Consider the following 26,667-nt stretch of genomic DNA (forward strand, 5'->3'; position numbering starts at 1 on the left):
CCTGCACACACCCTTTCACCCAGCCATGCAGACATCAATCTTTCAATTGCACATTTACTTGCCTCCTCCTCCGCTAGAGTGTAAGCTCCTTGAGGACAGGAGTCCCATCTGCCTTGTTCATTATTGGTTCCCCACTGCCTAGCTCAAGAGTCTCAGGAGACCCCGACAAATATTCATGCAATATATATAACCACTTACTCAATTAACTCACATATTTATTTTCTACTGTGATCCAGGTCTCTTCTAGGCAGACACACCTATCTGGGCTATCTGCCTACTTACTCACCTACCAGGGCAAATATCCACCAAATGCTAACCTATTTACTTGCTTATTGTCCCATTCACCCTACCTCCCACCCATCCGTTCACCCATGATTCAAATGTCCACTCATTTACCCAACCAACACCCACGGAGCTCAACTGTCTTCACACCTACTCACCCCTTCCTCCATCTGCCTCCCAGACCTATGCTTTCCCTATCATGAGGGAGTTGGTGTGGGACTTGGGGGCCTAGGAAGATACTATCATATGGGCACTGGGCTTCATTGAGAAGCAGGTACTGCCTCTAACAATGATGAATACCTTTTATCGAACACCTTAAACTATGGGTCTTCTACTGTGTAAGAAACTTTAGATCCATTTTACAGATGAGGAAATTGAGGTTCTGACAGAGTAAAGGTCTAAGGTCACACAGCTGGTGAGACTCTCCTCATGTATCCCTTCCATGAGACCTCCAATTAGGAGTGAATTTGGGAGACCTGAATGGTGGGAGTGGGGTGCTTTCTGATTGGCAACACTTAGGGGCAAAAAAATCCATCGACTTTACTGAAATCAAAATTTTACTGGGTAACCTCATAGTGCCAGACTTTTTGGCAGCTAAAGCTCCACTCCCTACTGTAGGCCACTTAGGGCTGGAACAGGGGTCGGACAGGCCTCTGGGACGGCCATCTGCTCCCAGTCCACGTGGGGCAGCGTGGACAGCTCAGGTGGTATCTCCGTTGATACACGGTGGTTTGAGGGGGAGGGACTGGCTCCGGGATCCCGGCGTTCTTGAAAGAAGCTGCAGGCTTTGCACCACATTCCTCAGCTGGACCTGAGTACTCTCCATCTCAGCCAGGCGGCGCTCCTGGAGAGGCAGTGGCAGTGGGCTCGGAGCCAGGGGTGGGTTGCACCCCAACCCTGGTTCCCTCACCGCCCACATCTTCCCCGCGGCTGGGGCAGGGGTCTCACCAGACTTTTCAGCCTGTGATCCTCATCGCTTGGACGGCCACTCTCTCGATCCAACTGCGAGGTCCTGTGGGGACCAGGGGCAAGAAGGGAGGGTCAGAGGCTGAGAAACTCCGCCTCCAGCTCCGGGTTGGGCAGCCAGGAAATCAGAGGGCGGGGCTTGGCGCGGAGGCGGAGTTTGTCTACACTAGGGGGCGGGGCCTAGATAAAATTGAAGCCCGGGCTGAATCAGAGCCTTGAATGGCTGGGAGGAAAGAACCGAGCAATCTTGGGGGACGGGGCTTGGACAGTCTGGGTGAAGTGGGGACCGGGATGGAGGTGTGCCCTGATTGAGAAGCCCGGGACCAACCTTTTTGGGAGGGGCTGATTGAGGAGTGGGGCCTAGAGGATAGGACTCGCCAGCGAACTGGGGTGGGAGGAACTAAGAGGGGGGAGAGACAGGTGTGTTGGGGCGGGGCTGCCAGGGGGGCGGGGCCTGTCAGGAGTGATTTGAGCGGGATTGAGAGGCAGGGCCTGAATGAAAGTGGGGCCATGGCAGATCTGATTACAGCGGGCTGACCCGGGGGCAGAGCTAATGGAGAGGGCGGGGTTCACCCTTGGCGGAGCCTGGAGTCCAGGTCTTGCAGCTGGCCCTGAAGCTGCTCCTGCCTCTCCATCAAAGCCCGGATGTCGGTGCCCAGCGACTCCACGAGGCGGGACAGAGCCTTCTGTTCCTCGCGCAGGGCGGCCACCTCACACTGCAGCTCTGCCAACTGTGGGAAGGAAGCAGCTGTAATCTGATCCGTCGTCCCGCCCCATCTTCTCCCCGAAAAACCCAGACCTCCTTGTCCCTTGCGCTCTGCCTCCTCACTGCCCTGCTCCGTTAGGAAACCTCGCTCACGTTTTGCAAAGGAGGAAACTGAGGACCGAAGAGGGTTGCAAACTAGTCCCGGGGTCGCACAGCGCAGCGAGCTCGGTATTGGAACCCAGACCTGCCTGGCTTCTTGTCTTTCCAGTCCCGTCTTCCCCCTCTGTGCAGAGACCTGAGCTGGACCTCACCTTGCCCACGGGTCGGTGCGTGCCCAGCGCCTGGTCTCTGTCCCGCGGCTGGTCCAGCTGGCGCTGCCACGGCACCGAGGGCTTCCGAGGCAACGATGCTGAGGCCCCGGTCCAGGGCCGGCCGCGGGGAGCGGGCCCCGCGCGTAGCGAGCTTTTGGGTCGTGGCCGTGGCCCTGCAGAGGGGCGGCGACGAGCGGGGCGGCCCGCAGGGACGCTCTGCGTGCGCTGCACCGGCCGGGGCAGCCTCGGGGGCCGCTCTTCGTCCGGCGGCGGTCGCGCCCAACTCCCTGCGCCGTGAACGCTGCGTAGGGACTGGCTCTTGGAGATGAGCGGCGTGTGCTTGGGGAGATCCCGGGGAGCCAGGAAGCCTGGCTTCTCCCCTGCAGAGAAACTGGGAGGAGAACGGGGGTGGGGGGGGGAGCTCAGATCCTTGACTGGCCCCTGAGCTGACCCCAAACCTACCTCTGACCAGAAATGATTCCACTTCTGATCTTTTCTATGCGACCCTGTCGCTGATGGAATCACATTTCCACCTCTGATCTTGTCCTGGACTTCTGACAATACTGTCCTCTCTATGACCTTCGACCTGACCCCAATGTAACTTTTGACTCCTCTCTAGCCTTGTCCCTGACTTTTGACACAAGGTGATTCTTGACCTGACCATCTCTGTAACCTCTGATTTCAATCTGACCCTGGGCTAGACTTCTGCTCACAGGAATATCCCCTTTCTGCCCCACCTGACCCTCCTTTTGTCCCTGACCTCTGACCTGAAGCTGACCCTGTCTGCCTCCGCACAGACCATGGACCCTGACTGTGACCATATGACTTTACCTATAACCCTTGACCCCATTTGACCCTGGGCCTGACTCTGCTTACCATATGAACCCTTCCCTGACCCTTTTTTTTCAATGTTTATTTATTTATTTATTTTGGGGACAGAGAGAGACAGAGCATGAACGGGGGAGGGGCAGAGAGAGAGGGAGACACAGAATCGGAAACAGGCTCCAGGCTCTGAGCCATCAGCCCAGAGCCCGACGCGGGGGCTCGAACTCACGGACCGCGAGATCGTGACCTGGCTGAAGTCGGACGCTTCACCGACTGCGCCACCCAGGCGCCCCCTTCCCTGACCCTTGATGGTGCATCTTAACATCTGACCCTGATCTGACCCCTGATTTGATCCCCTCCACAACCTATCACTGAAACCTGACCCTCATCACTGACCACATGTCACTTTCTCTGTCTGACCCCAAATGTGACCTCTCCCTGACGTCTGCAATGAACAATCCCTAACTTGGGCTCCAATTTGACTCAGTACCATACTGTGAGCTTCTCTCTGATCTCTCAGGTGACCCCATCTCCAGCCTCTGACCTTTATGCAACACTGTTTCTGAGAGAGAATCCCGACGTGACCCTGTTCCCGACTGCTGACATGATCTTGTCTTCACCTCTGACCCCAGTCTGACCCTGTGCTTGCCTTTCTTTCTGCCTCTGCTCTCACCCATCAGAACTGGACCAGACTTGAGGCAGCAGGTTACCTGGCGTGAACTTGGGCTGGGGGTGATGGGAGACGCATTGGCACAGTCACAGGTACAGGCCGGCCCTCCTCAATGGCTCGCAGGATGGTGGGCAGGGGTTCCAGGCTGTCACGGGTTGCCTAATGAGGCATGGAGGGAGAATGGCAAGCAGCTCTTTAGGGCCGGAGGCCTCTTGCCCCCCTCCCTACCCCACACACACCCTGGGCTCTGGCTATACCTGGTCAAGTTCAGCAAAGATGGTACAGAGCTGGGCGTGCAGGACTGCCAGCTGGAGGGCTAGGTCACTGCTGCCCTGGTAACCACTGGGTGCTGCATCCACATCCACCATGGCCACTTGGTCCAGGAATTGTTGCATGGCTGGTCCATGATCCTCCAGGAAGCTATTCATGAAGCCCATGTAGGCCTCCTTCTCACCAAACCTGGGTCAAGGGTGGACGGGGCGGATCAAACTAGGCATCTGCCACCCCACTCCCCTGGCATACCGTCAGGGATGTCCCTACCAGGGCCACCCAGCCTCCCAGCTAAGGATGGGGCCAGCCTCCTAGCACCTACGGGGCACTGTTGGCGAGGTTCTGGATGACCTTGGCGATCAGTGTGAGGGCGCGGGCTGGGCCGGGTGCGGGGTGCTCTGGTGCCAGACCAAAGAGGCTGGGTGCCAGGATGGCAGGACACAGGAGCCGCAGGAAGAGAGAGGCACACACCAGTCGGGGGCCCAGTGCCTCAGAGCCACGGGCCTTGCATGCTTCTCTCCAGCCTGAAAACACAGTGCCCAGCTCTGCCGGGAACCAGCTGGGGCAGAAGAGGCAATGGTCAGAGGGGGAAGTAGGCATAAAGGTCATATTCATGTAAAAGTCCTAAGGTCAGACGAGACGTCAGGAGTCACCTACATTGTGGGTTCCAGGATTGGAGACACTGGGGATAATAACACTTGGGGTCAGGATTTATGGTGTAGGTATTGTGGTGACCTCTGGAGTCAGTAATCTTGGAGGTGGGGATACAGGTTGACATGGAGACATAGACCATGAGCTTGGGACGTAGCTATAACTGGATAGGAGACTGGGGTGCCAGATTACACTATATAAAGTAGAATGGACTTGAGGTTACAGGGTAACCTAGGTTCAGAAATCACGGTATTGATGTCCCAAGTGACATGGGACTAGACGTATGGGTTCACCTACGGTCAGAATTCAAGGAATTGGAATCCCAGGTTTTTTGTGATCAGTTGCATGGGATTCGGGGATCAGGGTCATTTAAGGTCAAGGTCATGGGATTGGGGGGTTAGCATCACCTGGAATCAGAGGTCATGATTGAGGTCCTATGTTAACTGGGGTCAGGTGGCATGGAATTAGGGTATGGGGTCACCTGTGGCTAGAGGATAAGGAATTGGGTCCCAGGTTATTCGGGGTCAGTAACCCCAAGTTGACATGACATTGGAAATGGGTTGCCAGATTTAGCAAATACAAGTTCAGGACAAACAGTAAACTTGAATTTCAGATTAAAAAATGCGTATTTTTTAGGGGCGCCTGGGTGGCTCAGTCGGTTAAGCGGCCGACTTCAGCTCAGGTCATGATCTCTCGGTCCGTGAGGGCTGTGAGTTCGAGCCCCGCGTCGGGCTCTGTGCTGACAGCTCAGAGCCTGGAGCCTGTTTCAGATTCTGTGTCTCCCTCTCTCTGACCCTCCCCGTTCATGCTCTGTCTCTCTCTGTCTCAAAAATAAATAAATGTTAAAAAATGTGTATTTTTTTTTAGTAAAAGTATGTCTCAACTGTTGCATCACATTTAACTGGGCATCCCGTATTTTATCTGGCAACCCCAATTAGGAGTCAGCGTTATTAGCACAGTGGATGAGATGTAGGGGTAGGCTCAGGTGCTGGGGCCCTGATTCTTACTTGTAGGAGTGGATGATGTTTTGGAAGACTTCCTCACAACTGTTTCGCAGTCTGGCCTGGTGCTGTGGCAGCTCTGGGGGAGGGCACTTGCTGGGGTCCACTTCACAGTCCTCAGTGGAAGCACAGAGACGCCGCACGACCTGCCCTGCAGCACAGCACAGCCAGACAGCGGCCAGGGCCATGATCACCAGAACCCACCACACTTGGCCTCCAACTCCATGTCCAGCTTCCTCTGGAGACACCTAACATCTTTGGGGGAGCCCCCAGTTGCCTCCAGGATTTCAGCACCCCCAAAGGCACCACCCACTACCAGCATCCATGTTACCTAGAAGCTCTCAGATCTTCCTTGGGGTTCCCTAGCCTGCCCAGACAGCCTCTGACATCCACTCTCCGGCTCACCCAGAGTCTCTTGGAGGTAATCCTGTGCCACCAGCTTCATGTACTCATCGATGGCCTTGGTGGCCAATGTGTTTTCCCGGAACAGCAGCGCCTCACGGCCTCCACTGCGCGCCAGCTCTGCGGTGCCCAGATCTGTCACCAGTGCCTGGGCACAGTGGAGTTCACGTTGCGCGGGTTGCAGACTGAGCCAGGGGGAATACGAGCCCTTGGCCAATCACTCACACCTGGGACACAGGCCCCGCCCCTCATAGGCTGCTGCTCAGGTCCGGTCCTCACTCCTAGGGCTCACGGGGCCGGAACCTCCACCCCTCGCAGCAGAAAATTAAATCTTTCAGCTCAGAGTCTCTGCTCAGGCCCCACCCCTCGCAGCTGAAGCTCAGGTCCCGCCCCTGATGGTGCCCCGCCCCTCGTCTGTGCAACTGGGGTCCTGCGCTACCTGCCCCCCTACACCCTGCTCCCCGGGGCGCGTGATCAGTCAGCCTCGGGCCACTCGCGTCCGCCCCGTCGCAGTGCCGCACCTGCGCCCGGCCGGTGGCCTGCAGCACGCGCACCATGGCAGCCGCCAGCTCCTCCTTGGCCTGGGCAGACAACGCGGGCTCCAGCGCCCCGCAGAGGCGCGCGTAGTGGAAGGTGAGGAACTCCGCTAGCTCCTTGTAGCGCTCCGACGGCAGCACGCGCAGGCGCCGCGCCCGGATCCGCGCCCGCAGCGCTGCGCCTGCTGGCGCCCCGAGCAGCGGGAACCAGCGCTCCAGGCCCGCGGCGGGCGCGCGGGGGACGCCCAGCTCCTCCAGTGCCAGTGCCACGCGGCCCAGCGCCGCTCCCCCTGGGCCAGCTCCGCGCAGCCGTAACGACAGGCGACGCGCCGGAGGCAGCGCCTCGAAGTGGAAGCGCTCGGCCCAGAAGAGCTGGCCCGGGCCAGCCCGCGGCGCTGTGCGCGCCAGCAGCGCGCCGTCCAGCCACAGCTCGGCGCGCACGCCTGCTGTCCCCGCCGCCGCTCGGGGCAGCCCTTTTGCCTCGTGCACCCACACGCTCAGCCACGTCTCTTCCCGCTCCAAATTGTCCTGCGGACGGGAGTGGGTTGGGAGGAGGCGTCGGTGCTCGACGTGGGGACCGTGCCCCCAGGGAGATCGCTGGGCCCTTGGGGGGAGACGGGGCCCACGGCGGTCTCAAGGTGGTTCTGCGAAAGCCCTCCTGCTTTTCTGGGCTCTCGCGGCGAGATCCGGACTCCAGGGTAAGGAGGAGTAGCCGCGGGGTGGGGACTTGGCGTTTGCCTGGTAGGCGGGGCTTTGGGGGCAAATAGGGCCCGGAGTGCATAGAAGGCACGCGATTTTTGTGCCAGGAGCTGGTAATGGAAGGAAGCTGGGGAGGGTCTCGGAGTGGTTGCAAAGGTGTTAGCGGGGAGGTGTATCTCAGAGGCCGCGTTAGGGCGCTGGTGAGGGGTTGGGTGGGGGGGAAGGGCGGGGCCGTGGCCATGGCCGTGGCCGAGGGCGGGGCCTTCATGTCCCATTAATCTGTACTGACCTGGCTGGGTTGGAAGTGGCGGCGAAGGTCCTCGATCCAGCGGTCTCTCTCAGCGGCGGAGCGACAAGAAAAGCAGCGGCTCCCGCCCGCCCAAGTTACCTGTTGGGGATGAGGATCCAAGGGTTGAGGCCAAGGTGGAACCAAAGGGTCGGGGTCAGAGGGAGAGTTGTCTGCATTTACCTGGAAACAGTGAGGCTCCTCCAGGAGGCTGGGATGCAGTGGCCAGACACGCACATCCCGCTCAGCACCCAAGTCCAGCTCGGAGAGCGTGGCCAGCGATTCCCGAGAGCCCAGAGCACTGGGAGGCCTGAGGAGGGGGCGGTTGGATAAGTGGTCGTACTTCTCTCCTCCCCACCAACCCACCCCCTACAGCCCGAAGGGTGGAGAGAGACCAGGATGAACTTGAAACGAAATCAGACTTGAACCTAACCTTTTAGGATAAGCTCAACTCCTCATGGTGGCCTGTATGACCTCATATGGTACAGTCCTTGTCACCTTTTGACCTCATGTCCCTCCAATGAATCCCTTTCTCTGAACTCCAGTCATACTAGCCTTGTTTTTGTCGCTTCATCTGGCCCCTTGGCCTTTGCACTCCCTGCTTCCTAGCCTGGAATACTTTTCCTGCCCCTCTTGGCCTGGTTGACTTCCATCCTTCCTTCAGATCTTAGCTCATTTGTCCCTTCCCTGACACTCCCAGACCAGGGTGTTGACTTAGTTCCTGATTTGGAGTTATTGTGTCAGACTCTGCCCCCGCCCCCCTTCAGCGGAGGGGTGGTTCCTGCTGGGGTCTTTCAGTGGCTCTAGCATTGCTCAACATGCGGCGGACACAGGCGGGGCTGTATCGGGGTTTTGGTGAAGGGGGGAATGATGCAGGTGGAGGTGGAGGGCGCAGTGTTGAATCCCAGTCCCTCCGGCCCCTCAGAGACACTTACCCATCCCGGGAGGCATTGGCTCCAAGCTCTGACCTGGCCTTTTTCTTCTCTTTCAGCCTCTTGAGCAATCCCTGTGGGAAAGGGGATATCAGGTGGGCAGAACCTTGTTCTCCCTCCTCAGCTTCTTTTCCCCCCAGGGTGTCCTGGATGGTCTGCTGGTTTGCAGGGGGGACCACAAGCTCAGGCTGTATTAGCAGTAATAATAAAGGCAACCAATAGCTCCGCTTTCTAAAGCACCAATCCTAGGCTATTCTGCATTCTCTACTAACTTCTCATAAACAGCCCTGAGAGGGAGGTTCTCTCATTAGTGCCATTTGACAGATGGGGACACTGAAGCCATAGGTGGGTCAGTGACCTGCCCAAGATCACCCAGTAAGAGTCCCCTTTCATCTCTGAGGCTCTGGGAGTCTTTGCTGTCTCCTCTGCCTCCCACTGGATGCCTCACCCGAACGTTGTGGACCTGGTTGGGGCCAGCAGCCTCTGGCTCGGTCTTTCCGGGGGTCCGATCTGTAGACGGTCAGGGGTGGAAGGTTGGGGGGCTGGGATCATCTTGGCTTCTGCCCCACCTTGACAGGTTCCCAAATGCCCCAGCCCTCCCCACCTCTGAAACAACTCACCTGGATCCCTGAGGCTCCCCATGGCTACCTGGATGCTGCCCCCAGAGCTAGCACTCCCCAGCCGGGGTCGGCGAGGGCCCTGTTCTCCAGAAAAGTGGGTAGTCATAAAGGGGAGCCAGGCAGGCAGACACATTTCCATTACCCTCTCCCGCCACTCTCTTCTGTCTCCTTCCCACCCTCTTCTTCCCTCCCCTTGCTCCTGTGCCCCTCCTCACCTCCTCCTCACTGCCAAGCAGCACCAGCTTCCCATCAAGCAGGGTGAAGGCCCCAATGTTCCAGATGGGTACGTCAGGTGTGGGGGCCTCCGGGATCTGTGGGGCAGGGGTCTCTGGCTCTGGCTCAGGCTCTGGGTAGAGGAGGGGGTGCCGGGGACATAGGAGTCTTTCCCTCTCCCTCAGAGTACCCTCTCCATTCATAGAGGCTCATCAGGAGGTTCCCTCCCAAGTGTCTCCTCTCCCCCTGGCCCCAGCCCACCCAGCAGCCATGTCAGGCTGTTGTTGGACAAGTTTCCACCCCTCTCTGGACCTTGTCCCTCCAGGCCATGGGTGGTGGACACATGTACCCTGTACTGTGTTTACTACTCCACACGCCTTCTCTCATTTAATCCTCCAAAAGCCATTCAAAGGGCTATTAGAAGCCCCATTTTGCCAAGGAGGAAACTGAAAACCAGAGAGGTTGAGTGACTTTCCCAAGGTCACACAGCTTGTGCGTGGTTGAACCAGGCTTCGGACACAAGCATTCTCTTAACCAAGACAGCAGGTTGATCTAGGAGGTTAAACAGCAAGCCAGCATCCTTGGTTCCTTACATAAATAACTAATATAAGGTGGAAAGCATTCAACATTTGAGAAAGGAATAGAAAAAAGATCAGGGTAGGGGGAGGTGGTGGTGCAGTGGGTCAGGAAAAGCCTCCAGAGACAGTAGGTTTTCAGCGGGTCTTGAACAGCAGGTTGGATGTTGACAGAGATGGTGGCAAGATGGGGACAGTGGCAAGAGCAGTTTGAGCAAAGGCTGGGAGATGGCAGATGCCCAGGAAAGGCAAGAAGGGCTCAGAGAGCTCAGAGGCAAGAGGGAAAGGTCCAGGAAGAGATTGGTGCAGACACTTGGGTGCCAGTTAGAGAATTGTGGGATTTCATCTTGGGGGTAATGGGGAGCCATGGGTGGCATTTGAGCAGGGGAGAAGCAGAAGCAGTCTTGCTTGTTGGAACTCTCTCTGGATCCTATGGAGTGGGAGGTTGAAGTGATACATCTGCAAAATGGGCATATGAAAAGAGCTTCCAGGAATAGAAAGGCTGAATTAACCCCCCAGATTACCTGTCACCCTATGGTTTTCCCATCAGGGGAATAAATAGCTCCACTTGTTCGTAGATCACTTAGAACATACCGGGCCCTGGGCTGGTGCTACGTTCATGCTACATTCATACATACATTCAATCTTCATGGCCTATCCCTTACTCTTCTAGATCCCTCTGTGTAACAGCCCAATCTATCACTTTCTGTTTACTGTCTGTCATGCCCAGTATACTGTGAGCTACATGGGGCAGGCAGTTTCAAATGTTTTTGTTCACTGCTGCGTCCTTAGTGACTAAATCAAGGCCTGGCATGTAGGAAATGCTTTACAGATCTCTGTTTGAATGCATGAATGAATGGATGAATGAATGTGAATTAAATAAAATATGCTTTAAGGTAGGGATTATGATCCCCATTTAGCTGATGGAGAAGCTGAGGTCCAAGGTGAAGGAACTTAAGATATGGAGGCCATGGGGCGCCTGGGTGGCGCAGTCGGTTGAGCGTCCGACTTCAGCCAGGTCACGATCTCGCGGTCCGTGAGTTCGAGCCCCGTGTCGGGCTCTGGGCTGATGGCTCGGAGCCTGGAGCCTGTTTCCGATTCTGTGTCTCCCTCTCTCTCTCTGCCCCTCCCCCGTTCATGCTCTGTCTCTCTCTGTCCCAAAAATAAATAAACGTTGAAAAAAAAATTTTTTATAAAATAAAATTAAAAAAAAGATATGGAGGCCAGAGGGCTAGAGGGCAAGCAGGAGGCAGCTGAGATGATACCCAGGCAGGAGAGAATGAGCTGGGCTATTGGTATGAGGAGAGACCCATTGGGGCCAAGAGCCATTTGGTATCTGGGCAGGGCTACCCTTAGTGTAGTCCCATTCCCTTCCCCAGGATGGACCCCCAGCACGCAGGTCCCTGACCACTCCCCCCTACCCCCAGTCCCTGTGTGAGGGGGAAGAGGGAAGAGGACAGCTGGGCCCCAGCCACTTCCTGTTGGGCTTTTGCACTCCCCACAACTTCCTGTGTCTGTAGAGCTGATGCTCCGGAGGCAGACAAAACCCAAGCATCCGGCCTCCCTCCCAGCCTGGGTGGGGGAGCCATGTACCTGGGGCCTCCGGCTCTGGCTCTGGTTCCAGCGGTGGGCTCTTATGCCTCCCCCAGAGGGTCTTGGATAGCCGGAGGCGGCTTGTGCGTGATTCCTTGGGGGGCGCAGAGAGGACACGACGGAACAGCGAGCGAGAGGCTGGCTGACTGCTGACCACGGGCTCCTGGTGGCTTAGCGCCCTCCCCCAGCCTGCAAGTCGGCCCCAGCGGGACCCTCCAGCTACTTTCTCCCCATCACCCCCTGTGTGCCAGCGGTAGGAGGTTAGCAGGGACGAAGCTGCAGGCTGGGTTTGGGAGGCCTTGCACGGTGATGATGGGTCCATGGCAGGGGTTCTCCTGGGGGACAAGAGGGTGACAGTTCTGCCCAGTGTGTTCCCACATGCTGTCCTCATCTTGGCCCCCTCCCCACTCTCAGCTCTGCCCCCAGGGAACCCCCTTAGTGGCCACATGCACTCCCTCCCTTACCTTGATTTCCCGACCAGCCCCAAAATCGGCAGCCGTCTGCACCCTGCCTGGCTTCCTCCCGCTGAACGCAACTCCACGTGACCCTGTCTGTCCCACCCCACCCCACAGCCAGGCTGGGAGGGCACAGTGGGGGCAGGATGCAGGACGAGAGGAGGTGAGAGGTGACAGAGTAGGACCCAGAATCTCTCACTGCCTGGGAGGCAGCCTCTCTGAGCCTCAGATGCCTTCTCTGCAAAATGGGTACATACTGACCAAGTGCTGGTGAGAATACGGAGCACCTGGAGGTCTCTGCTGGTCAGAGTGTAGATCAATTCACCTAAGCTGGAAAACTGGCACGATCTACTAACATTGACTATACAGCTCTCCTCTGACCCAGCAGTTGCAGTGGGAGGTATACATCCAAGAGACCGAACTACCAGTGCTGTCTGTAATAGTCCCAAGCTGGAGGCAACTCAAGTGTCCGTCTACTGGAGAAGGAATAAGTTGTGTCTCTTCCCACAGTGGAATACTATGCAGCAACGAAATGAACAAACTGCTGAATGGTTGAACTTGGATGAATCACAAACAGTGAAGAGTAAATACCGTGTAGTTCCTTTGACATAAAGTTGCAAGGGAGGCAAAACTATGTGCAACAAGTCAGGATTTCGGTCTCCTTGGGAAGAGGGTAGTGGAGCATCTGGGAGGTGATTTTTTTTTTTTCCCCTAATTGAGGTGAAGGTCACATAAGAAATTTAACGTGTCCCATTTCTGGAACTGGGTGCTGGTTACACTGTGTGTGTGTTTTTTTGAAAATTTATTGAGCTGTACATTTCGGTGCACTTCCCCGTATCTCTGTTATACCTCGGTGAGTGTTTACTTGTAAAAAGAGGTGAGCAAGTGCTGTTCTGAGAAATAAATGAGTCAGCATGAGAGTCCGTCGAATCCTGGCCCAGGAGTGGGCTCCAGTGCCAGCTGGTCCTCTCACTGTGTGACCTCCAGCAAGTCACTTCCTCTCTGAGCCTCGGTTTCCTTATTTGTACAACAAGACGATAGCATTAGTTACAGAAGGTTCATAACGGGAGCCTTGGCTTATTCATTTATTCAGTAAATGCTTCCTGAATGCCTATGTAATATGTACTAGGTGCGGGAGAAGCCACAGGGAACAAAATGGATTTGGTTCTTGCCCTCCTGGAGCTCACAGTCCCATGAGGAAAACAGATCCTGAATATAAACGCCAGACATTTCTAGCTGGTGGGTAGGAATTGGAGGAAAATAGACTGGAGTAGAGGCTGAGCAGAAGTGAAAAAATCCAGGAGGACCTCCCTGAAGAGGTGACACTTGGGACCCAAGGCATAAGGAGCTGACCATGGGAAGGGCATGCCAGGTAGAAGGAACAGTTTGTGCAAAGGCAAGGGTGACCAGAATCCACAGGATGGGGTGGGTAGGATCACATTCATGGACACGTGGCCTGGGCAGGCGTCCAGGACCCCCACGCATAGAAAGGCTCCAGACTACATTTAATGCTTTGCTGTCACTGTCTTGAAGTTCGTGCTTAAAAAAAAAATTTTTATTTTTATTTACTTAGAGAGAGAGAGAGAGAGAGAGAGAGAGAGAGAGAGAGAGAGAATCCCAAGCAGTCTCCACACTATCAGCACGGAGCCCGTTGCGGGGCTCGAACCCACCAACTGCGAGACCATGACCTGAGCCGAAGCCAAGAGTTGGATGCCCAACCCAATGAGCCACCCAGGCACCCAGAAGTTCCTGTTTTTTGGATAGAGGGCTCTGTATTTTCATTTTGCCCTGTGCCTCACAAATTCTGTAACCCATCCCAAGGTGCAGGATCTTCCATGAGGGCCAAAGACCCTTTTCCTGGAGCTGGACATGTGCACAGAGGTGTATACACCTTAGGTATGTCCACCTCATTCTTACTGCATTCAATCCGGTCACTGTGCACACAAGCAGAGTTTCCCCGTGTTCTGATGTGTCCCTGAGTCTTTCCCACTTCACTGAATACTGATCCACTCCCAACTGCCTGCATTTTTGCTGGAGATCTTTCTCTGATGTATGGCGCCCACTCTCCCTCTCTATGCAACAAGCAGCCCCAAAGTGCCAGAGAATTAATACCTCCCCAAGATTAGCCCTTAGCCAATGACTATGAGGTCTGGAGAATCAACACCCAGCTCCCTTGCCTCTTGAGTGGGACAACTCTGAGGTCCGTGTCTTGCACTGTCCCCCAGAGGTCCCTGGTGGGATTAAGCTGCATGTCCCCGCAACACCAACTTGCTTCCTGGACGCCTTCCTGCCCCTACCTCTCTTCCTGCATCCCCAACTGATATGTCCTAGGATCACCTTCACCTCCCAAGCAAACTACTTGCATTGGCATTCTTGTCTCTGGCCTGCTTCTAGGCAAACGCAAATTAAAACAATGTGTGTGAACACGGATGATGCACAGACACGGGCTTTCTTTCCACTGTCTCTTTATTGGAGGTCTGAGGCTGGCAGGATCATTGGAGGTGGCTTCCTTCTGGATCTTCTAGAAGCCCTCCTGGCTGTTCTGGGTTTCACATTCTAGAAAATACAGGGCAGTGTGAGGCTTGGGGAGTGGGGGGGGGCCTGCCCCCATCATGGTGGGACCCTGGATAGGGAAGAGGGCAGAAGCCCAAAGAGAGGGGGTGAGTACGATGCAGACTGCGAGCCAGCTTAACGAAATAGGGTAAGGATGAGATTGTGCAGGTGTGAATATAGAGGTGTTTAGGTGATCGAGGTCAGGGGGTAGGTGGGATCATTAGGCCAAGGCTGTGCTGGCTGTACATGGGTTGCTCCAGCATAAGAGCCGTCATCAGGGGTCAAGGAGGCTGGGGCCGAGCAAGCATCCTTAGGGCTGAGATTGGGCAGAGGATGGCAGCACAGTTAGAAGCTGGCTAGAGGTCGTGCAGGCAAAGGGGTTTTCTGTAGAGGGTCACAGGCTAAGTTAGTGTTGTGTAGACCGAGGGCCCTTTGGGTAGGGGATGGGGTGAGGCCAAGTTTGGGTAGTCTGGGTGAGGGTGTACAGGCAGAAGAGGTAACTTGGGTATAAGTTATGCAGGCCAGGCTGAGGTTGTGAGGGCAGAAAGGCCGTGTAGGGTTGGAGTCTATGCCTTGGTTGGGAGGGCGGAGGTGTTGGGGCTGGGTAAAGGACAAGCTGGCTCGGTCGGGGCTCAGCTGACGTTGTGCAAGCAGAGGACAGTGAGTAGGAGCTGTTGTAAGCAGAAGGACTGAAGTCTGGGCCTAGGTTGCCGGAATAGATGGACTGCGAAGGGGCCCAGGAGCCTGGCTGAGGCTGTATGGGCATAGGGGTTGCAGTAAGGAGTCAGGGGCCTGCTGAGGCTGGGCGGGCAGGCGGGGGTCAGGGGTGAGCTCCGGGCCTGTGCGGAAAGCTGGGCTGCAGGCTCAGGTAGTGTGGGGTCTTGTACTCACCGCAGCGAAGCGCGGCCAGGTGCGCAGCAGGTCGAAGAGCGCGTCCCCAGGACAGTCAGTGCGCACGAGCTGGCGGTGGCCAAGCATCTGGTAGTCTGGCCGCAGGAGGCCAGCGCGCACGGCGCAGCCGGGGAGCACGTCCTGCACGATGTGAAGCGCAGCCTTCCCCGGCAGCTCCGCAGTGTAGTTGCCCACGAAGGCCACGCCGAAGCCGCGGGAGTTGTGGCCGCGTGTGTGCGCGCCCACCCAGTGCCAGCCGCGGCCCTCATACACGTAGCCGTCTGAGCCTACCACGAAACTGTAGAGGGGAGGGGGAAGCAGGCACTAGGCTGCATGAGGGACGCCCTGCCTTTCAGCCGGCCCCCTACCCCAATTCTGCACCCGGGCCAAGGGCCCCCTCCACGCCCAGTCCCCCCCCCCCCTCCTCCCCGGTCGCTCTGGCTCTACCCCGTCCATCCTCTTACCTCTCCCCACGTGCCACCGCAGAAACGGTTCCGTTTTTCTGGATCTGCCCCTCAGCATTGGCCGCGTCCCTTTCTACCCAGCCCCCTCCACATTGTCTCAAGTACAGCTCCTGCCCAATCCAGAGCTCTTTTCTGTCCTAGGTCATATTCCCTCACTGCCCTGTCCCAGACCCAGCTCTTTCCACTGCTCTTTTCTTAGTTCCTACACCAAACCCAAGAATCCCGCTTAAGGTATTTCTGGTCCCGCTTAAGGCCCAGACCTGAGTCAAGGCCACGGCCCCTCCACCTTGGCTCCACCCACCCCCAAAAAGCCTCCTCTCGCCCTTGCGGCTCCGGCCCAAACCCCGCCCCCTGGGTCAGGCTCCGCCCACCCCAGGCTCCACCCTGAAAGGTTAGCGCTCGGCCGGGCTCGGTTTACCTGTAGCCGATGTCGTCCCAACCCCGAGTATCTTGGTGGAAGCGTTGCATCGAGCGCATGTCGGCGGCGCAGTGCGCGAAATCCGTGCAGGGTGGCGCCGGCACGTACGTGTGATGTACATACAAGAACCCGAGGGGCAGCTGCAGCGGCGTCGGGAGGCCCCGATATGGTGCTGCGCCCCAGCGGCAACGGGGGTGGATGGCCGGGCACCCTGCGGAGAAGGGAGTCCAGGGCTGGGGTCAGCCAGCGTTTCTCTGCCTGCCGCCCGCATCCTCGGTAAAGCGCACGTGTGGACCAGTCCTCCAGCCTCCCTCCAGATCTGAGGACATTTCCCCTGGCCGCCATGGGAATCTCACTTAACCAAATTTGACAGCGTCTCAGTCCTGTTGGAATATCTGCTATGACTCCCATCACCTTGAGGATAAACCCCAAGAATTTAAGCTCTTGTTTTAAGGCCCGCTACAGTCCAGGACTCAGCACTCTCCAGCTGGCTCTGCTCTGATTTCTAGAGATTTCTAGAGATTTCTGATTTCTCAGCTACGCTGAGAAAAGGGGGATCTCAGCCCCCGTTTATTGCCCTCTAATTGTGTAAAGCTACTTGCTTAACCTGCTTCATCTTTCTTAAACCACCCAGCACATCCAAGAGGAAGCAATGATTTTCACTGAAGAAGGAGAGGTTCAGAGAAGTGAAGCGACTTCCCTAAAGATGCACAGGAGTAACTGGCTGAACTTCCATTTGAACCTCTGTGCCTTTGCATGTGCTGAGCCCACCTCCTAGAATGCCCTCTCTCTACCTGCCCCCCGCCTTTTTTTTTTTTTTTTTTGGTGGGGGGAATTTTTTTTTTTTTAACATTTATTTATTTTTGAGACAGGGAGAGACAGAGCATGAACAGGGGAGGGTCAGAGAAAGAGGGAGACACAGAATCTGAAACAGGCTCCAGATTCTGAGCTGTCAGCACAGAGCCTGACGCGGGGCTCGAACCCACCGACCGCGAGATCATGACCTGAGCTGAAGTTGGACGCCCAACCGACTGAGCCACCCAGGCGCCCCATTGGTCGCATGAACTTTTATTCAGCCTTTAAGACCCAAATCTAGCCTTTCTTTACCTATGCGGCCCTGCCCACCACCCCCCCCCCCCCCCCCCCCCGTCCGCCTGGACCCTTATTTCTCCCTCTGGAATCCCCCAAGCCTTGGGGCTGTTAAATTTAGTTAAATTAGATCCCCCTGGCCACATGAGGCTAAGAGTGTAGCATCTGTGAGATGGGGGGGGGAGGGAGGGGGGGCAGGGAATCACAGGGGATGGGGGCTGTTCTCACCCAGGAAGGCCTCAGTGAATTCCTTGGTAGCGTTGGTCGCTACCTGTGCCAGCTGTTCTTGGCTCATGCCCTGCAGTTGAGGGTGTTTTGGCTCCAGCTTCTGTAGCAGGATGAGGGCCCCCCACACCTGCTGGGTCAATGTAGGGGCTGAAGTCAGAGCAGCTCCGTTCTGCCGTCGGAGGTTGCTGCAAAGTCCTGGATTTCCAGCCACCCCAGCACCATAGTATTGGCTCAGTAGGTGGCTGAGAGGTAGCCGGGGCTCAGGAGTTCGGCTTAGATAATCTCCTAGGAGGGCCCCATCCAGGGCACCATTGAGGAAGGCCATGGTGACTGGCGATGCCTTGGAGTCTAAGAGTGTGAAGGTCCGGGGGGCAGATAGCTGGTCCCAGCAACCGTCGGTTCCCAGGCCTGAATGACTCCAGGTCTGAGGGCCCTGGAGGAAGGCCAGACCCAGGTCTCTGGCCAGGGTGACCACCAGGAGGCTGTCCACCGTAGTCAGGGACTTGACTTTGGTACCTGGCGAGGGAGCTTGGACATCCAGAGAGGTGACGGGGACATCTGGAGAGCCAGGTCTAACACCTGGAGAGGTGGGTTTGACATCTAGATCTGCGGCTCTCACATTGGAATACATGGCTCCAACATCTGCAGAGATGACATCTGGAAGGACATCCCTGAACCCTGGAGATGTGGCTCTTACATCGGGAACCGTGGCTTCAGTGTCTGCAAAGGTGGCTCCAGCATCCAGAGGGCTGGCCGTGCTGTCCAAGGGCAGGTTTACAACCCTGTATCCCTGCAGCCCTGCCTCCAGCCCCACCAGAAGAGGCTCCACTGCCACCGTTGAGCCATCGGGTGCCAGCACAACACCATATTCCTGCCCGGCCCGAACACCATGTTGGACCACGTCCTTGGTTAGACCTCGAAGCTCTGGGCTCAGTTGGTGGGGATCCAGCCTGGTGGCCTTGAGACTCCGCCCCTCCAGCAGGAAGTGATGGACAAGATCTCGGGGACCCGACTCCTGGGCTAACAGCAGCCATGCAGAAGCAGTGTGCCTGGCCTTGGTGGCTGGTATCTTCTGCTCGAGCTCAGCCAGGGCCTGGATGACAGAGTCCATGAGCAGGGGCAGGGTTGCTGCAGGAGGACAGACAACATTAGCCCAGTGGCCCAGCACCTCCCCTGTTCCTCCCCCTGCTGCTTTCACATTTTCTCAATGCCCCCAGCTCTTCACTGGACAACCCTGTGACCCCCAACACCATCCTTGTGTACATGAGGAAACTGAGGCACAGATAGCCAGTTAAGGAGCTTAGACGATCAGTGAGCACTGGGGAGCCATGGCAGGTCCATGAGCAGGAGAGAGACAGGGCCTGGTTGGTATTCTAAGGCTGCTCCTTTGGCTACCATGTGGAGAATGGATTTGGGGAAGGCTAGAGAAGGGAGAGGGGAGACAGTGTGGAGGTAAGTGATGAAGGTAGCCAAAGCCAGGGTAGTGTCAGTGGGATGGACAAAAATGGGCAGAGCTCCCAGGTGCTTTGAGGGGAAAATGGAGTTTTTCTTTTCTTTTAATTTCTAATGTTTTATTTTTTATTTCTGAGAGACAGAGAGAGAGAGAGAGAGAGAGAGAGAGAGAGAGAGAGAGAGAGAGCAGGCGAGGGGCAGAGAGAGAGGGAGACACAGAATCTGAAGCAGGCTCCAGGCTCTGAGCTGTCAGCACAGAGCCTGACGTGGGGCTCGAACCCACGAACCGTGAGATCATGACCTGAGCTGAAGCCAGACGCTTAACCGACTGAGCCAACGAGGTGCCCCCAAATGGAGTTTTTAATGGATTGGAGTTTGGGGAATTTTAGAGGGATAGGTGTCTCTAAGGATGGCCAGGGAGGGGAGAGTGGGCCTGTGCCCTGTGAAGGAAATGTCAAGTGCCTGAACCCGGAACTGAGGAATGCTGGGCTCGAGCTGAATGGGATGTTGAATGACAGCTAATGTTTATTAAACATTTACTATGTGCCAGGCACCATTCTAGGTGACCTAACCCATTTAATCTTCACAGTGACCCTGTGAGCACAGAGAGGCTAAATCGTCTGCCTAGAATCACACAGCTAGGAAGTGACAGAGGCAGGATGTGAACCCAGGAAGTTTTAATCCCTACACTCTTTCTAGAATCCAGGTTCTTCTCCAGACAGTCCACACTGTGATTCCTCTATAACTTTATTCTTCTTTTTGCCTAAAACACCCGTTCCTGCTTCCCTACCAAGTGATTTTTTTTTTTTCCTTCTTCCTGTCTTAAATCTATGTCCCCTCCTCCAGGAAACTTTCCTGATTTTTGCTCTTCTGACTCCAAGTCCTTCCCCCAGCTCCTGAGTCCTGACCCTTTGGGGCTGGCAGCATCTGGAGACTGGAGGTTCCTTGAGACTGGGGCCTCCTGGGGTCTCCAGCCTCACCCTGTACAGGGCTGGACACAGAGAGGGCACAATACACTTTTGCAGAATCGAGTCCCAGCCCCAGGTCTCTGCCTTCTGACCCACCTGTCCCGGGCTCCGGCCGCAGCAGCAATCCAAACAGGACCCAGAGGACACCCTGGGCCACCATTGTGGGGTTCCAGCTTCTGAGGGACATATCCAGTTGACCTCAGCGGAGACGCTGGCAGAACTGGAAGAGAGAATTGACTGGTGCCTTTGGCTACTGCCAAAGTCCAGTGGTGAATGACACAGCTGCCCCTTGCAGAGCTGTGGGCGGGAGGTAGCAGGAGCATGGGGACAGAGTGCCCTGGGTCAAGGTTGTCTGGTTTCAGGGACTCCCCCATCCTATCCTGTCCCTCCCAGGCTGAGGTCCAGGGTCAGCAAGCCAGGCCATCCCAGGAGGGGCCCGGAGGCCAAGTAGTTTAGACTCCAACAAACTTCCCATTCCCAAGAGAAGCAGACTGAGGCCGGTCCAGCAAACCCTAACCCCTTCCTATAATTATTGTTCTGGAGCTGCAGCTGGCCACCGGAGGGGACTCTCAGGTGTCTGCCCAACTGGTAAGACCGGCTGTGCTGGGGGAAGGGAGAGTAGGAAAAACCCGGGGTTGATAAGGCCTCCTGTGTTCTTCGCTGCCAGCACCTTAGGTTCAGGCAGAAGATGGGCACAGGGGCTGGGGATTGTTTTTGCTGAGGCTTGCGCTGAGCCCATGGGATCAGGAGGTGTCACCTCTTATCCAGTTCCAAGTCCTGATCCCAAGCAATCAGAGGCAGCTGAGAGCAGGGATTGGGCCAGAGCATCCAGGACCCTGGCTTTGTCCCAGGAGCTGGCTTCTGGGCTCGCCTGGGTTGACAGGGAGGGGCCCTCCTCTTTCCTGGTGCGGTGCTGTGGCTCAGTCCTGCAGAAACGAACCCGCCTCCCCTTTATTCCAGTTTCAGGTGGGATGGGCTCCAAGTGGTTGCGGCTGCTTCACTGTGGGCCTCCCACCCTGAAACCAACCTGGGGAGTTTCCAGGAGACCCACCAGGCTGGAGACTCAGCATGGGGCAGGCCCTGGGCGGGCCTGGGAATGCCCAGGCTGAGCCAGGCCTGGGATTCCCCAGGAGGGGGTGAGAGGAGGAGGGGCGGTGGGTTGAGGGGCTTTGGCAGATACAGTGTCCTCTCTTTGGGCACCCAGCATCACACATGGGGGCTCAGGGAGTAGGGTGCTAGGGAAGGGAGTTAATGGAGGCCCCTCTCCAAGAGATTCCAAGCAAATCTCTGCCTTTGAGTCCCAGTTTCCAAGGATTTGGGGATAAGGGGGCTCTGCCTGGTAGAACCACGTGTAGGATTTGGACTGTGGGTCCATCTGGTGGGAGGACTGATGAGGAGAGTGAGGCATTCACCTAGGGTGCAAAATTCAAAGGTGTTGCTTAAAATCTGAGATCGAGTTAATATTTTAATGCAATATTTTATTTTATTATTTTTTAAATTAAGGTTTTTAAATATTTATTTATTTTTGAGAGAGGGAGAGAGACAGAGCAAGGGAGGGACAGAGTGGGAGGGAGACACAGAATCTGAAGTAGGTTCTGAGCTATCAGCACAGAGCCCGATGTGGGGCTCGAACTCATGAATCACGAGATCATGACCTGAGCCGAAGTTGGACACTTAACAGACTGAGCCACCAGGCGCCCCATTTATTTATTTTTTAATTTATTTTTATTATTATTTTGTCATGTTTTATTTATTTTTGAGGGAGAGTGCGAGCGGGAGACGGGCGGAGAGCCGGGGGGACAGAGGATCCTAAGCAGTTTCTGTGCTGATAGCAGTGAGCCTGATGCGGGGGTCGCTGCTCACCAACCGTGAGATCATGACCTGAGCCGAAATCAAGAGTTGGATGCTTAACCGACTGAGCCACCCGGGTACCCCTGAAATATTTTATTTTTATTTTTATTTTTTCATGCCCAGTGCGAAGCCCAACATGAGCTTCTTGTGACCCTGAGATTAAGACTTGAGCTGAAAAAGAAAAAAAAGAGACTTGAGCTGAGATCAAGAGTAGCACGTTTAATCTACTGAGCCATGCAAGGTGCCCCTTAATGCAATATTTTAAAAGACGAAAATGAATGCAAAAAGTCTATGATAAACAAAATACCAGCTTTTTTTTTTTTTAAGTTTGTTTATTTACTTTTTGAGATGGAGAGAAAGCATGAGTGGGGCAGGGGCAGAGAGAGAGAAAGAGAGAGAGACAGGGGATCCCAAGTAGGCTCCACACTGTCAGAGTGGAGCCTGATATGGGGCTCAAACTCACGAACCAGGAGATCATGACCTGAGCTGAAGTTGGCCGCTTGACTGACTGAGCCACCCAGGCGCCCCATATGTCCGTCAGGGGGAGGCCTTCAGAATGTTGAGGGGTGGCCGAGGAGATCCCCACCTTGTGTCCACCTGGTCTGGAAATGCCCTTGACCTTGGGTTCGTCCCTCTGAGCCTCCCATCAATTGCAGTCGTGGGGGACCCTTGCCGGTCGTATCTCACCATCTATTTACGCACGTTTTACCCAGCAGGACATGAGCTCAGAGACTTGCTCAAGGTCATGTAGCTGGAACCTGGGGAGGGCTCCAAGCACAAAACATGTTTCCACTCTCCTGTGGCTGGGTCAGGGTCAGGGTCAGAGTAGTTCATACTGGGGAAGTGTTTGCAGACTTGCTGCAGAGTGACTTCACACCCAGGAGTTCGTGGGCCAGCCAGTCAGACAGCCTTGATCTCCTTTTGAAGCTTGGAATTGGTGGCAGGGACCTGGGGAGCGGAGTATGCCGTGGCCGACCAATATTTCCCTCAGAGTGCGTCTGGGGTTTGTGTCCTGGGGTAAGACCCTTCCTCCAGGGAGCCTCCCTGATTTACCCCTGGCTCCCCCTCCTTCCCCATCCTGGCTCCCTAGCCTGGGGTTCCTCCCTTTGACTCAGACTCATCCATATAGGGCCAGGAGTTTCTCTATCCGGTTCCTCCTCCCCCCACTAGGAGAGGCTGAGTCCTCTTAGGGTGCCCAGAAGTGCCCAGCACAGGCCATGGGCCAGGTGGGTGGCAGGGCGGGATTGCTGAGTGCACAAAAGGCCTGACGGAGGATGGGGTCAGTTTGGGATGGGGCTTTGAAATATGGGCACACACACACACACACACACACACACACACACACACACGCAGGCACCCACGCACCAAAGCACCTGGCCTGGGCTGGGCCTGGGAGGGACGAATCACCACTCCCTACCCCTGCTTTCCTTACGCCTCATGAGGACCGCCTGCCAGGGTAGGTGAAGGCCCGTCCAGGCCGCAGACAGACCAGTAGTCTCATGAAGTGAAGGGTGGGATTGTGGCCAGAGGCTAGAGGGAGAGGAGCTCGGGGCAAGACTGGGCCTGGGGCCAACATCAGGGTTAAGAATGTTCATTTTGGTGGCAGAATAGTCATGAAGACCCTGGTTAATAATAATAATAATAATAATAATAATAATTAATAATAATAACAATAATAATAACTGCTGTGTGTGGGGTTTGAAGCTAAGATTTTATATGCTTGTGGTTTTTTATTCAGCTCTGGGTTTGGTTAAGAGAAAGCAGGAGTTAGGAAACTATAGCCTGTGGACTGGCTGTTTTGTAGGTGATGTGTTTTTGTTGTTGTTGTTTTGTTTTGTTTTGGTTTGGTTTGCTTTTGGGTTTTTTTTTTTTTTTTTTCCAAGAAGAAAGTCACCTCGTATAAAATGAACTGTTTGAAAGTGTATTGTTCAGGGGCGCCTTGGGTGGCTCAGTCGGTTTTCGTCAGACTCTTGATCTTGGCTTAGGTCAGGATCTTGCGGTTCGTGAGTTCGAGCCCTGCATTGGGCTCTCTGACAGTGCGGAGCCTGCTTGGGATTCTTCCTCTCTTGCCCCTCCCCTGCTCGTGCCCTCTTTCTCTCTCTCTCTCTGTCTCTCTCTCAAAGTAAATAAACTTTAAAAAATGTATAATTCAGTGGCATTTAGTACTTCATAATATTGTGCAACCATCATCTCTGTCTTGTTCCAGAACATCTCCAGCTCCCTGAAGTAAAAACCCTGCACCCAGAGCAGTCACACTCATTGTCCTCCAGCCTCTGGGAACCACTGACCTGTTTTCTGTTTCTGTGTGTTGCCTGTTCTGGATGTTTCACACACATGGGATCAGACACTATGTGACTTTTTTGTGTCTGGCTGTTTTGTTGTTGTTGTTGTTGTTGTTTGTTTCTTTTGTTTTGTTCTTGTTTTTTACTCAGGATAATGTTTTTGAGGTTCATCTGTGTTGTGGCATGAATCCGTGCATTTTATCACACATCATTCTTTTTTTTTTTTTTATGGCCGAATAATATTCTGTCATATGGATGTGCCACAATTTGTTTATGTTAATAAATAAACACATTTATGTAAAGAAATTACTGGACGACATCCTTCCCCATTCATTTACATACTGTCTGTGACCGTTTTCACGCTCTACGGCCACAGTTGAATCATAGTGGCAGAGGCCATCTGGGCTACAAAACCGAAATATTGACTAGTTCCTTTCCCCCTCCCCCAGCTTTATTGAGGTATAATTGACATACAACATTGTGTAAGATTTAGGTGTGCAACATGATGTTTTGATATATGTATGTTGCAAAATGTTTACCACAATAAGGTTAGTTAACACATCCCATCACCTCACGTAGTTATCTTTTTGTGTGTGTGTTGGGGGGGGCGGTGAGAACTTTTAAGATCTCCGTTCTTAGCAGCTTTCAGTTGTACAATACAGTGCTGCTAACTAGAGTCACCCTTGCTGTCCTTTAGGTCCTCAGACCTTATTTGTCTTAAGACTAGAAGTTTGTACCCTTTGACCAGTGTCTCCCCATTTTCCCCATCCTCAACTCCTGGCAACTGCCAGGCTCCTTCTCCTTCTCTGCGTTCATTTTATTTGTTTATTTCCCTTGCATAATGCCCTTAACTTCCACTCATGTTGTTTCTGGGTTTCCTTTTATATATATATATATATATATATTTTTTTTTTTTTTTTTTTTTTGAGAGGCAGGGAGGGGCAGAGAAAGAAGGAGACACAGGAGCCAAAGCGGGCTCTGTGCTGACAGCAGAGAGCCCAGTGTGGGGCTCAAACTCATGAACTGTGAGATCATGACCTGAGCAGAAGTCAGACGCTCAACTGACAGAGCCACCCAGTCACCCCTTCTCCTCCTCCTCCTCCTCTTCCTCCTCCTCCTCCTTCCCCTCCTCCTCCTCCTCCTCCTTCTTCTTCTTCTTCTTCTTCTTCTTCTTCTTCTTCTTCTTCTTCTTTTATGAATGAATAATACTCCATTGTATATAGACATCACCTCATCTGTTCATTCACTGAAGGATTCTTAGGTTGTCTCCACGTCTTGGCCATTGTGAGTAATACTGCAATGATTATGATGAGGGTGCCGATGTCTCTTCGACGGTGATTCGTTTCCCTCAGATATATGTGAACTTTTTTTTAAAGATTTTTAAAAAATATTTATTTATTGGAAGGGCGCAAGTGAGGGAGGGGCAGAGAAAAGGGGACAGAGGATCTGAAGTGGGCTCTGCACTGACTTGCTCTCAGCAGTGAGCCCGATGTGGGGCTCGAACTCACAAACCATGAGATCACAACCTGAGCTGAAGTCGGTGCTTAAGTGACTGCACCACCCAGGCGCCCCTGTGAACTTTCAATAACCCAGGTTCAAATGCTCACTCTGCTGCCTACTAGCTGAAGCAAAGTGGCTTAATCTCTAGCCCTCGTTTTGTCTATCTCTGAAATGGGAGAATAGTACCAACCTCACAGCATTGGTGTGAGAGTTAAATGAGGTGGTCCCAAGTGCATAGGGCCATCCTTCCATGTGGAAAGCATTCAGTGAGTAGAGTTGTTTCTGCCCACCCACCCACCGGCCCCATCTTCCCCAGCAGAGGCTGAGCCCACAGGATCCTCTCTTATGGCCGGAGTCCTGCTTCCTGTATGAGTCTGGACTCCAAGCCATGTCTTATTTTTGCATCTGGGGCACTTGTCCAAGCCAAGGCTTCCCTGCTGACCTTCCCCCCTCCGTCCCCAGCAGCCAGCTGGGCCTTAGGGCTGGGCCTTCAGCCAGCCTGGAACCACAGCCAAGTCACTGAAGCCAGGCAGGCTAGCCCCAGAATTGGTCAGACCCAATTTGCCAAAGAGAAGCAGCAAGTTGTGGTGTGAGCCAGCGACCTCACGGCTTCCAGGCAGGGCGATTCCACAGTCCCTGGCCGGCAGAAGTCACTCTAGTTGCATCTTTCTAGGAGACTAGAGGTGAGATTTAATCTCTCAACACCTGGTCCTGGAACTGGAGAGGAAGGAGTTTTGTAACTGAGGACATGGGATGTTACAGCGACATCGTGAGCTCAGCCCTCGGCGGTATGCTAGAGGCCGAGAATGAGTGTGGGGTAACCGGGGCCAGATGTTGGTACATCCTAGGAGCACCTCCAGCTCCTAGCTGTCCTCCCTGCTTTGAGAGGATGACATGGGGCAAAGGGCTTTAAACATTATTTTCTAAACAGAAAATTTCAGAAGTAGAGACGATTACATCATGATTCCCCTTATGTAG

At 54.6% G+C, this 26,667-nt stretch overlaps 2 protein-coding genes across 4 annotated transcripts; both read right to left on the reverse strand.

Annotated features, from left to right (window-relative positions):
• Window positions 1-198: 198 nt before the first annotated feature.
• On the reverse strand, window positions 199-12,616 carry RASAL3 (RAS protein activator like 3). Its single transcript, XM_040444779.1, has 18 exons — window positions 12,003-12,616; window positions 11,539-11,873; window positions 9,373-9,503; window positions 9,158-9,236; window positions 8,986-9,047; window positions 8,541-8,611; window positions 7,789-7,915; window positions 7,609-7,707; window positions 6,606-7,148; window positions 6,088-6,232; window positions 5,689-5,833; window positions 4,353-4,589; window positions 4,018-4,219; window positions 3,801-3,919; window positions 2,266-2,656; window positions 1,822-1,979; window positions 1,231-1,294; window positions 199-1,126 (listed from the first exon to the last, which is right to left on the reverse strand). The coding sequence occupies exons 2-18, from the start codon at window positions 11,858-11,860 to the stop codon at window positions 983-985; spliced, it is 3,039 nt and encodes a 1,012-aa protein (XP_040300713.1). The 5' UTR covers window positions 11,861-11,873; window positions 12,003-12,616; the 3' UTR covers window positions 199-982.
• A 1,825-nt stretch (window positions 12,617-14,441) lies between these two features.
• PGLYRP2 (peptidoglycan recognition protein 2) lies at window positions 14,442-20,796 on the reverse strand. Of its 3 annotated transcripts, XM_040444785.1 has the most exons (6): window positions 20,686-20,796; window positions 20,153-20,276; window positions 17,637-18,764; window positions 16,320-16,530; window positions 15,438-15,735; window positions 14,442-14,616 (listed from the first exon to the last, which is right to left on the reverse strand). In XM_040444785.1, the coding sequence occupies exons 2-6, from the start codon at window positions 20,241-20,243 to the stop codon at window positions 14,515-14,517; spliced, it is 1,830 nt and encodes a 609-aa protein (XP_040300719.1). In that variant the 5' UTR covers window positions 20,244-20,276; window positions 20,686-20,796; the 3' UTR covers window positions 14,442-14,514. The 3 variants fall into 3 exon arrangements, with proteins under 3 accessions (XP_040300719.1, XP_040300718.1, XP_040300720.1); XM_040444784.1 differs by lacking the exon at window positions 20,686-20,796 and having other exon boundaries at window positions 20,153-20,354; XM_040444786.1 differs by lacking the exon at window positions 20,686-20,796 and having other exon boundaries at window positions 14,442-14,549; window positions 20,153-20,337.
• Between the last annotated feature and the right edge of the window lie 5,871 nt (window positions 20,797-26,667).

Source organism: Herpailurus yagouaroundi, unplaced genomic scaffold (assembly GCF_014898765.1).
Source record: "Herpailurus yagouaroundi ecotype Mexico unplaced genomic scaffold, PumYag 193, whole genome shotgun sequence".
Classification (NCBI taxonomy): Eukaryota; Metazoa; Chordata; class Mammalia; order Carnivora; family Felidae; genus Herpailurus; species Herpailurus yagouaroundi.

What these genes read in the sequence shown, in the direction of transcription:
- RASAL3 (XM_040444779.1), bottom strand. Translation starts at nt 11,860, where the DNA reads ATGGACCCATCATCACCGTGCAAGGCCTCCCAAACCCAGCCTGCAGCT. An exon ending in TGCTTGGCAGTGAGGAGGAG is followed by an intron (nt 9,237 to 9,372) that starts GTGAGGAGGGGC and finishes TCTGGAGAACAG; the next exon opens with GGCCCTCGCCGACCCCGGCT. An exon ending in CCAGCCCAAGTTCACGCCAG is followed by an intron (nt 2,657 to 3,800) that starts GTAACCTGCTGC and finishes TTCTCCTCCCAG; the next exon opens with TTTCTCTGCAGGGGAGAAGC.
- PGLYRP2 (XM_040444785.1), bottom strand. Translation starts at nt 20,243, where the DNA reads ATGTCCCTCAGAAGCTGGAACCCCACAATGGTGGCCCAGGGTGTCCTC. An exon ending in ATTCACTGAGGCCTTCCTGG is followed by an intron (nt 16,531 to 17,636) that starts GTGAGAACAGCC and finishes CCTTCTCCGCAG; the next exon opens with GGTGCCCGGCCATCCACCCC. An exon ending in CCTGGCCGCGCTTCGCTGCG is followed by an intron (nt 14,617 to 15,437) that starts GTGAGTACAAGA and finishes TTCCCTATCCAG; the next exon opens with GGTCCCACCATGATGGGGGC.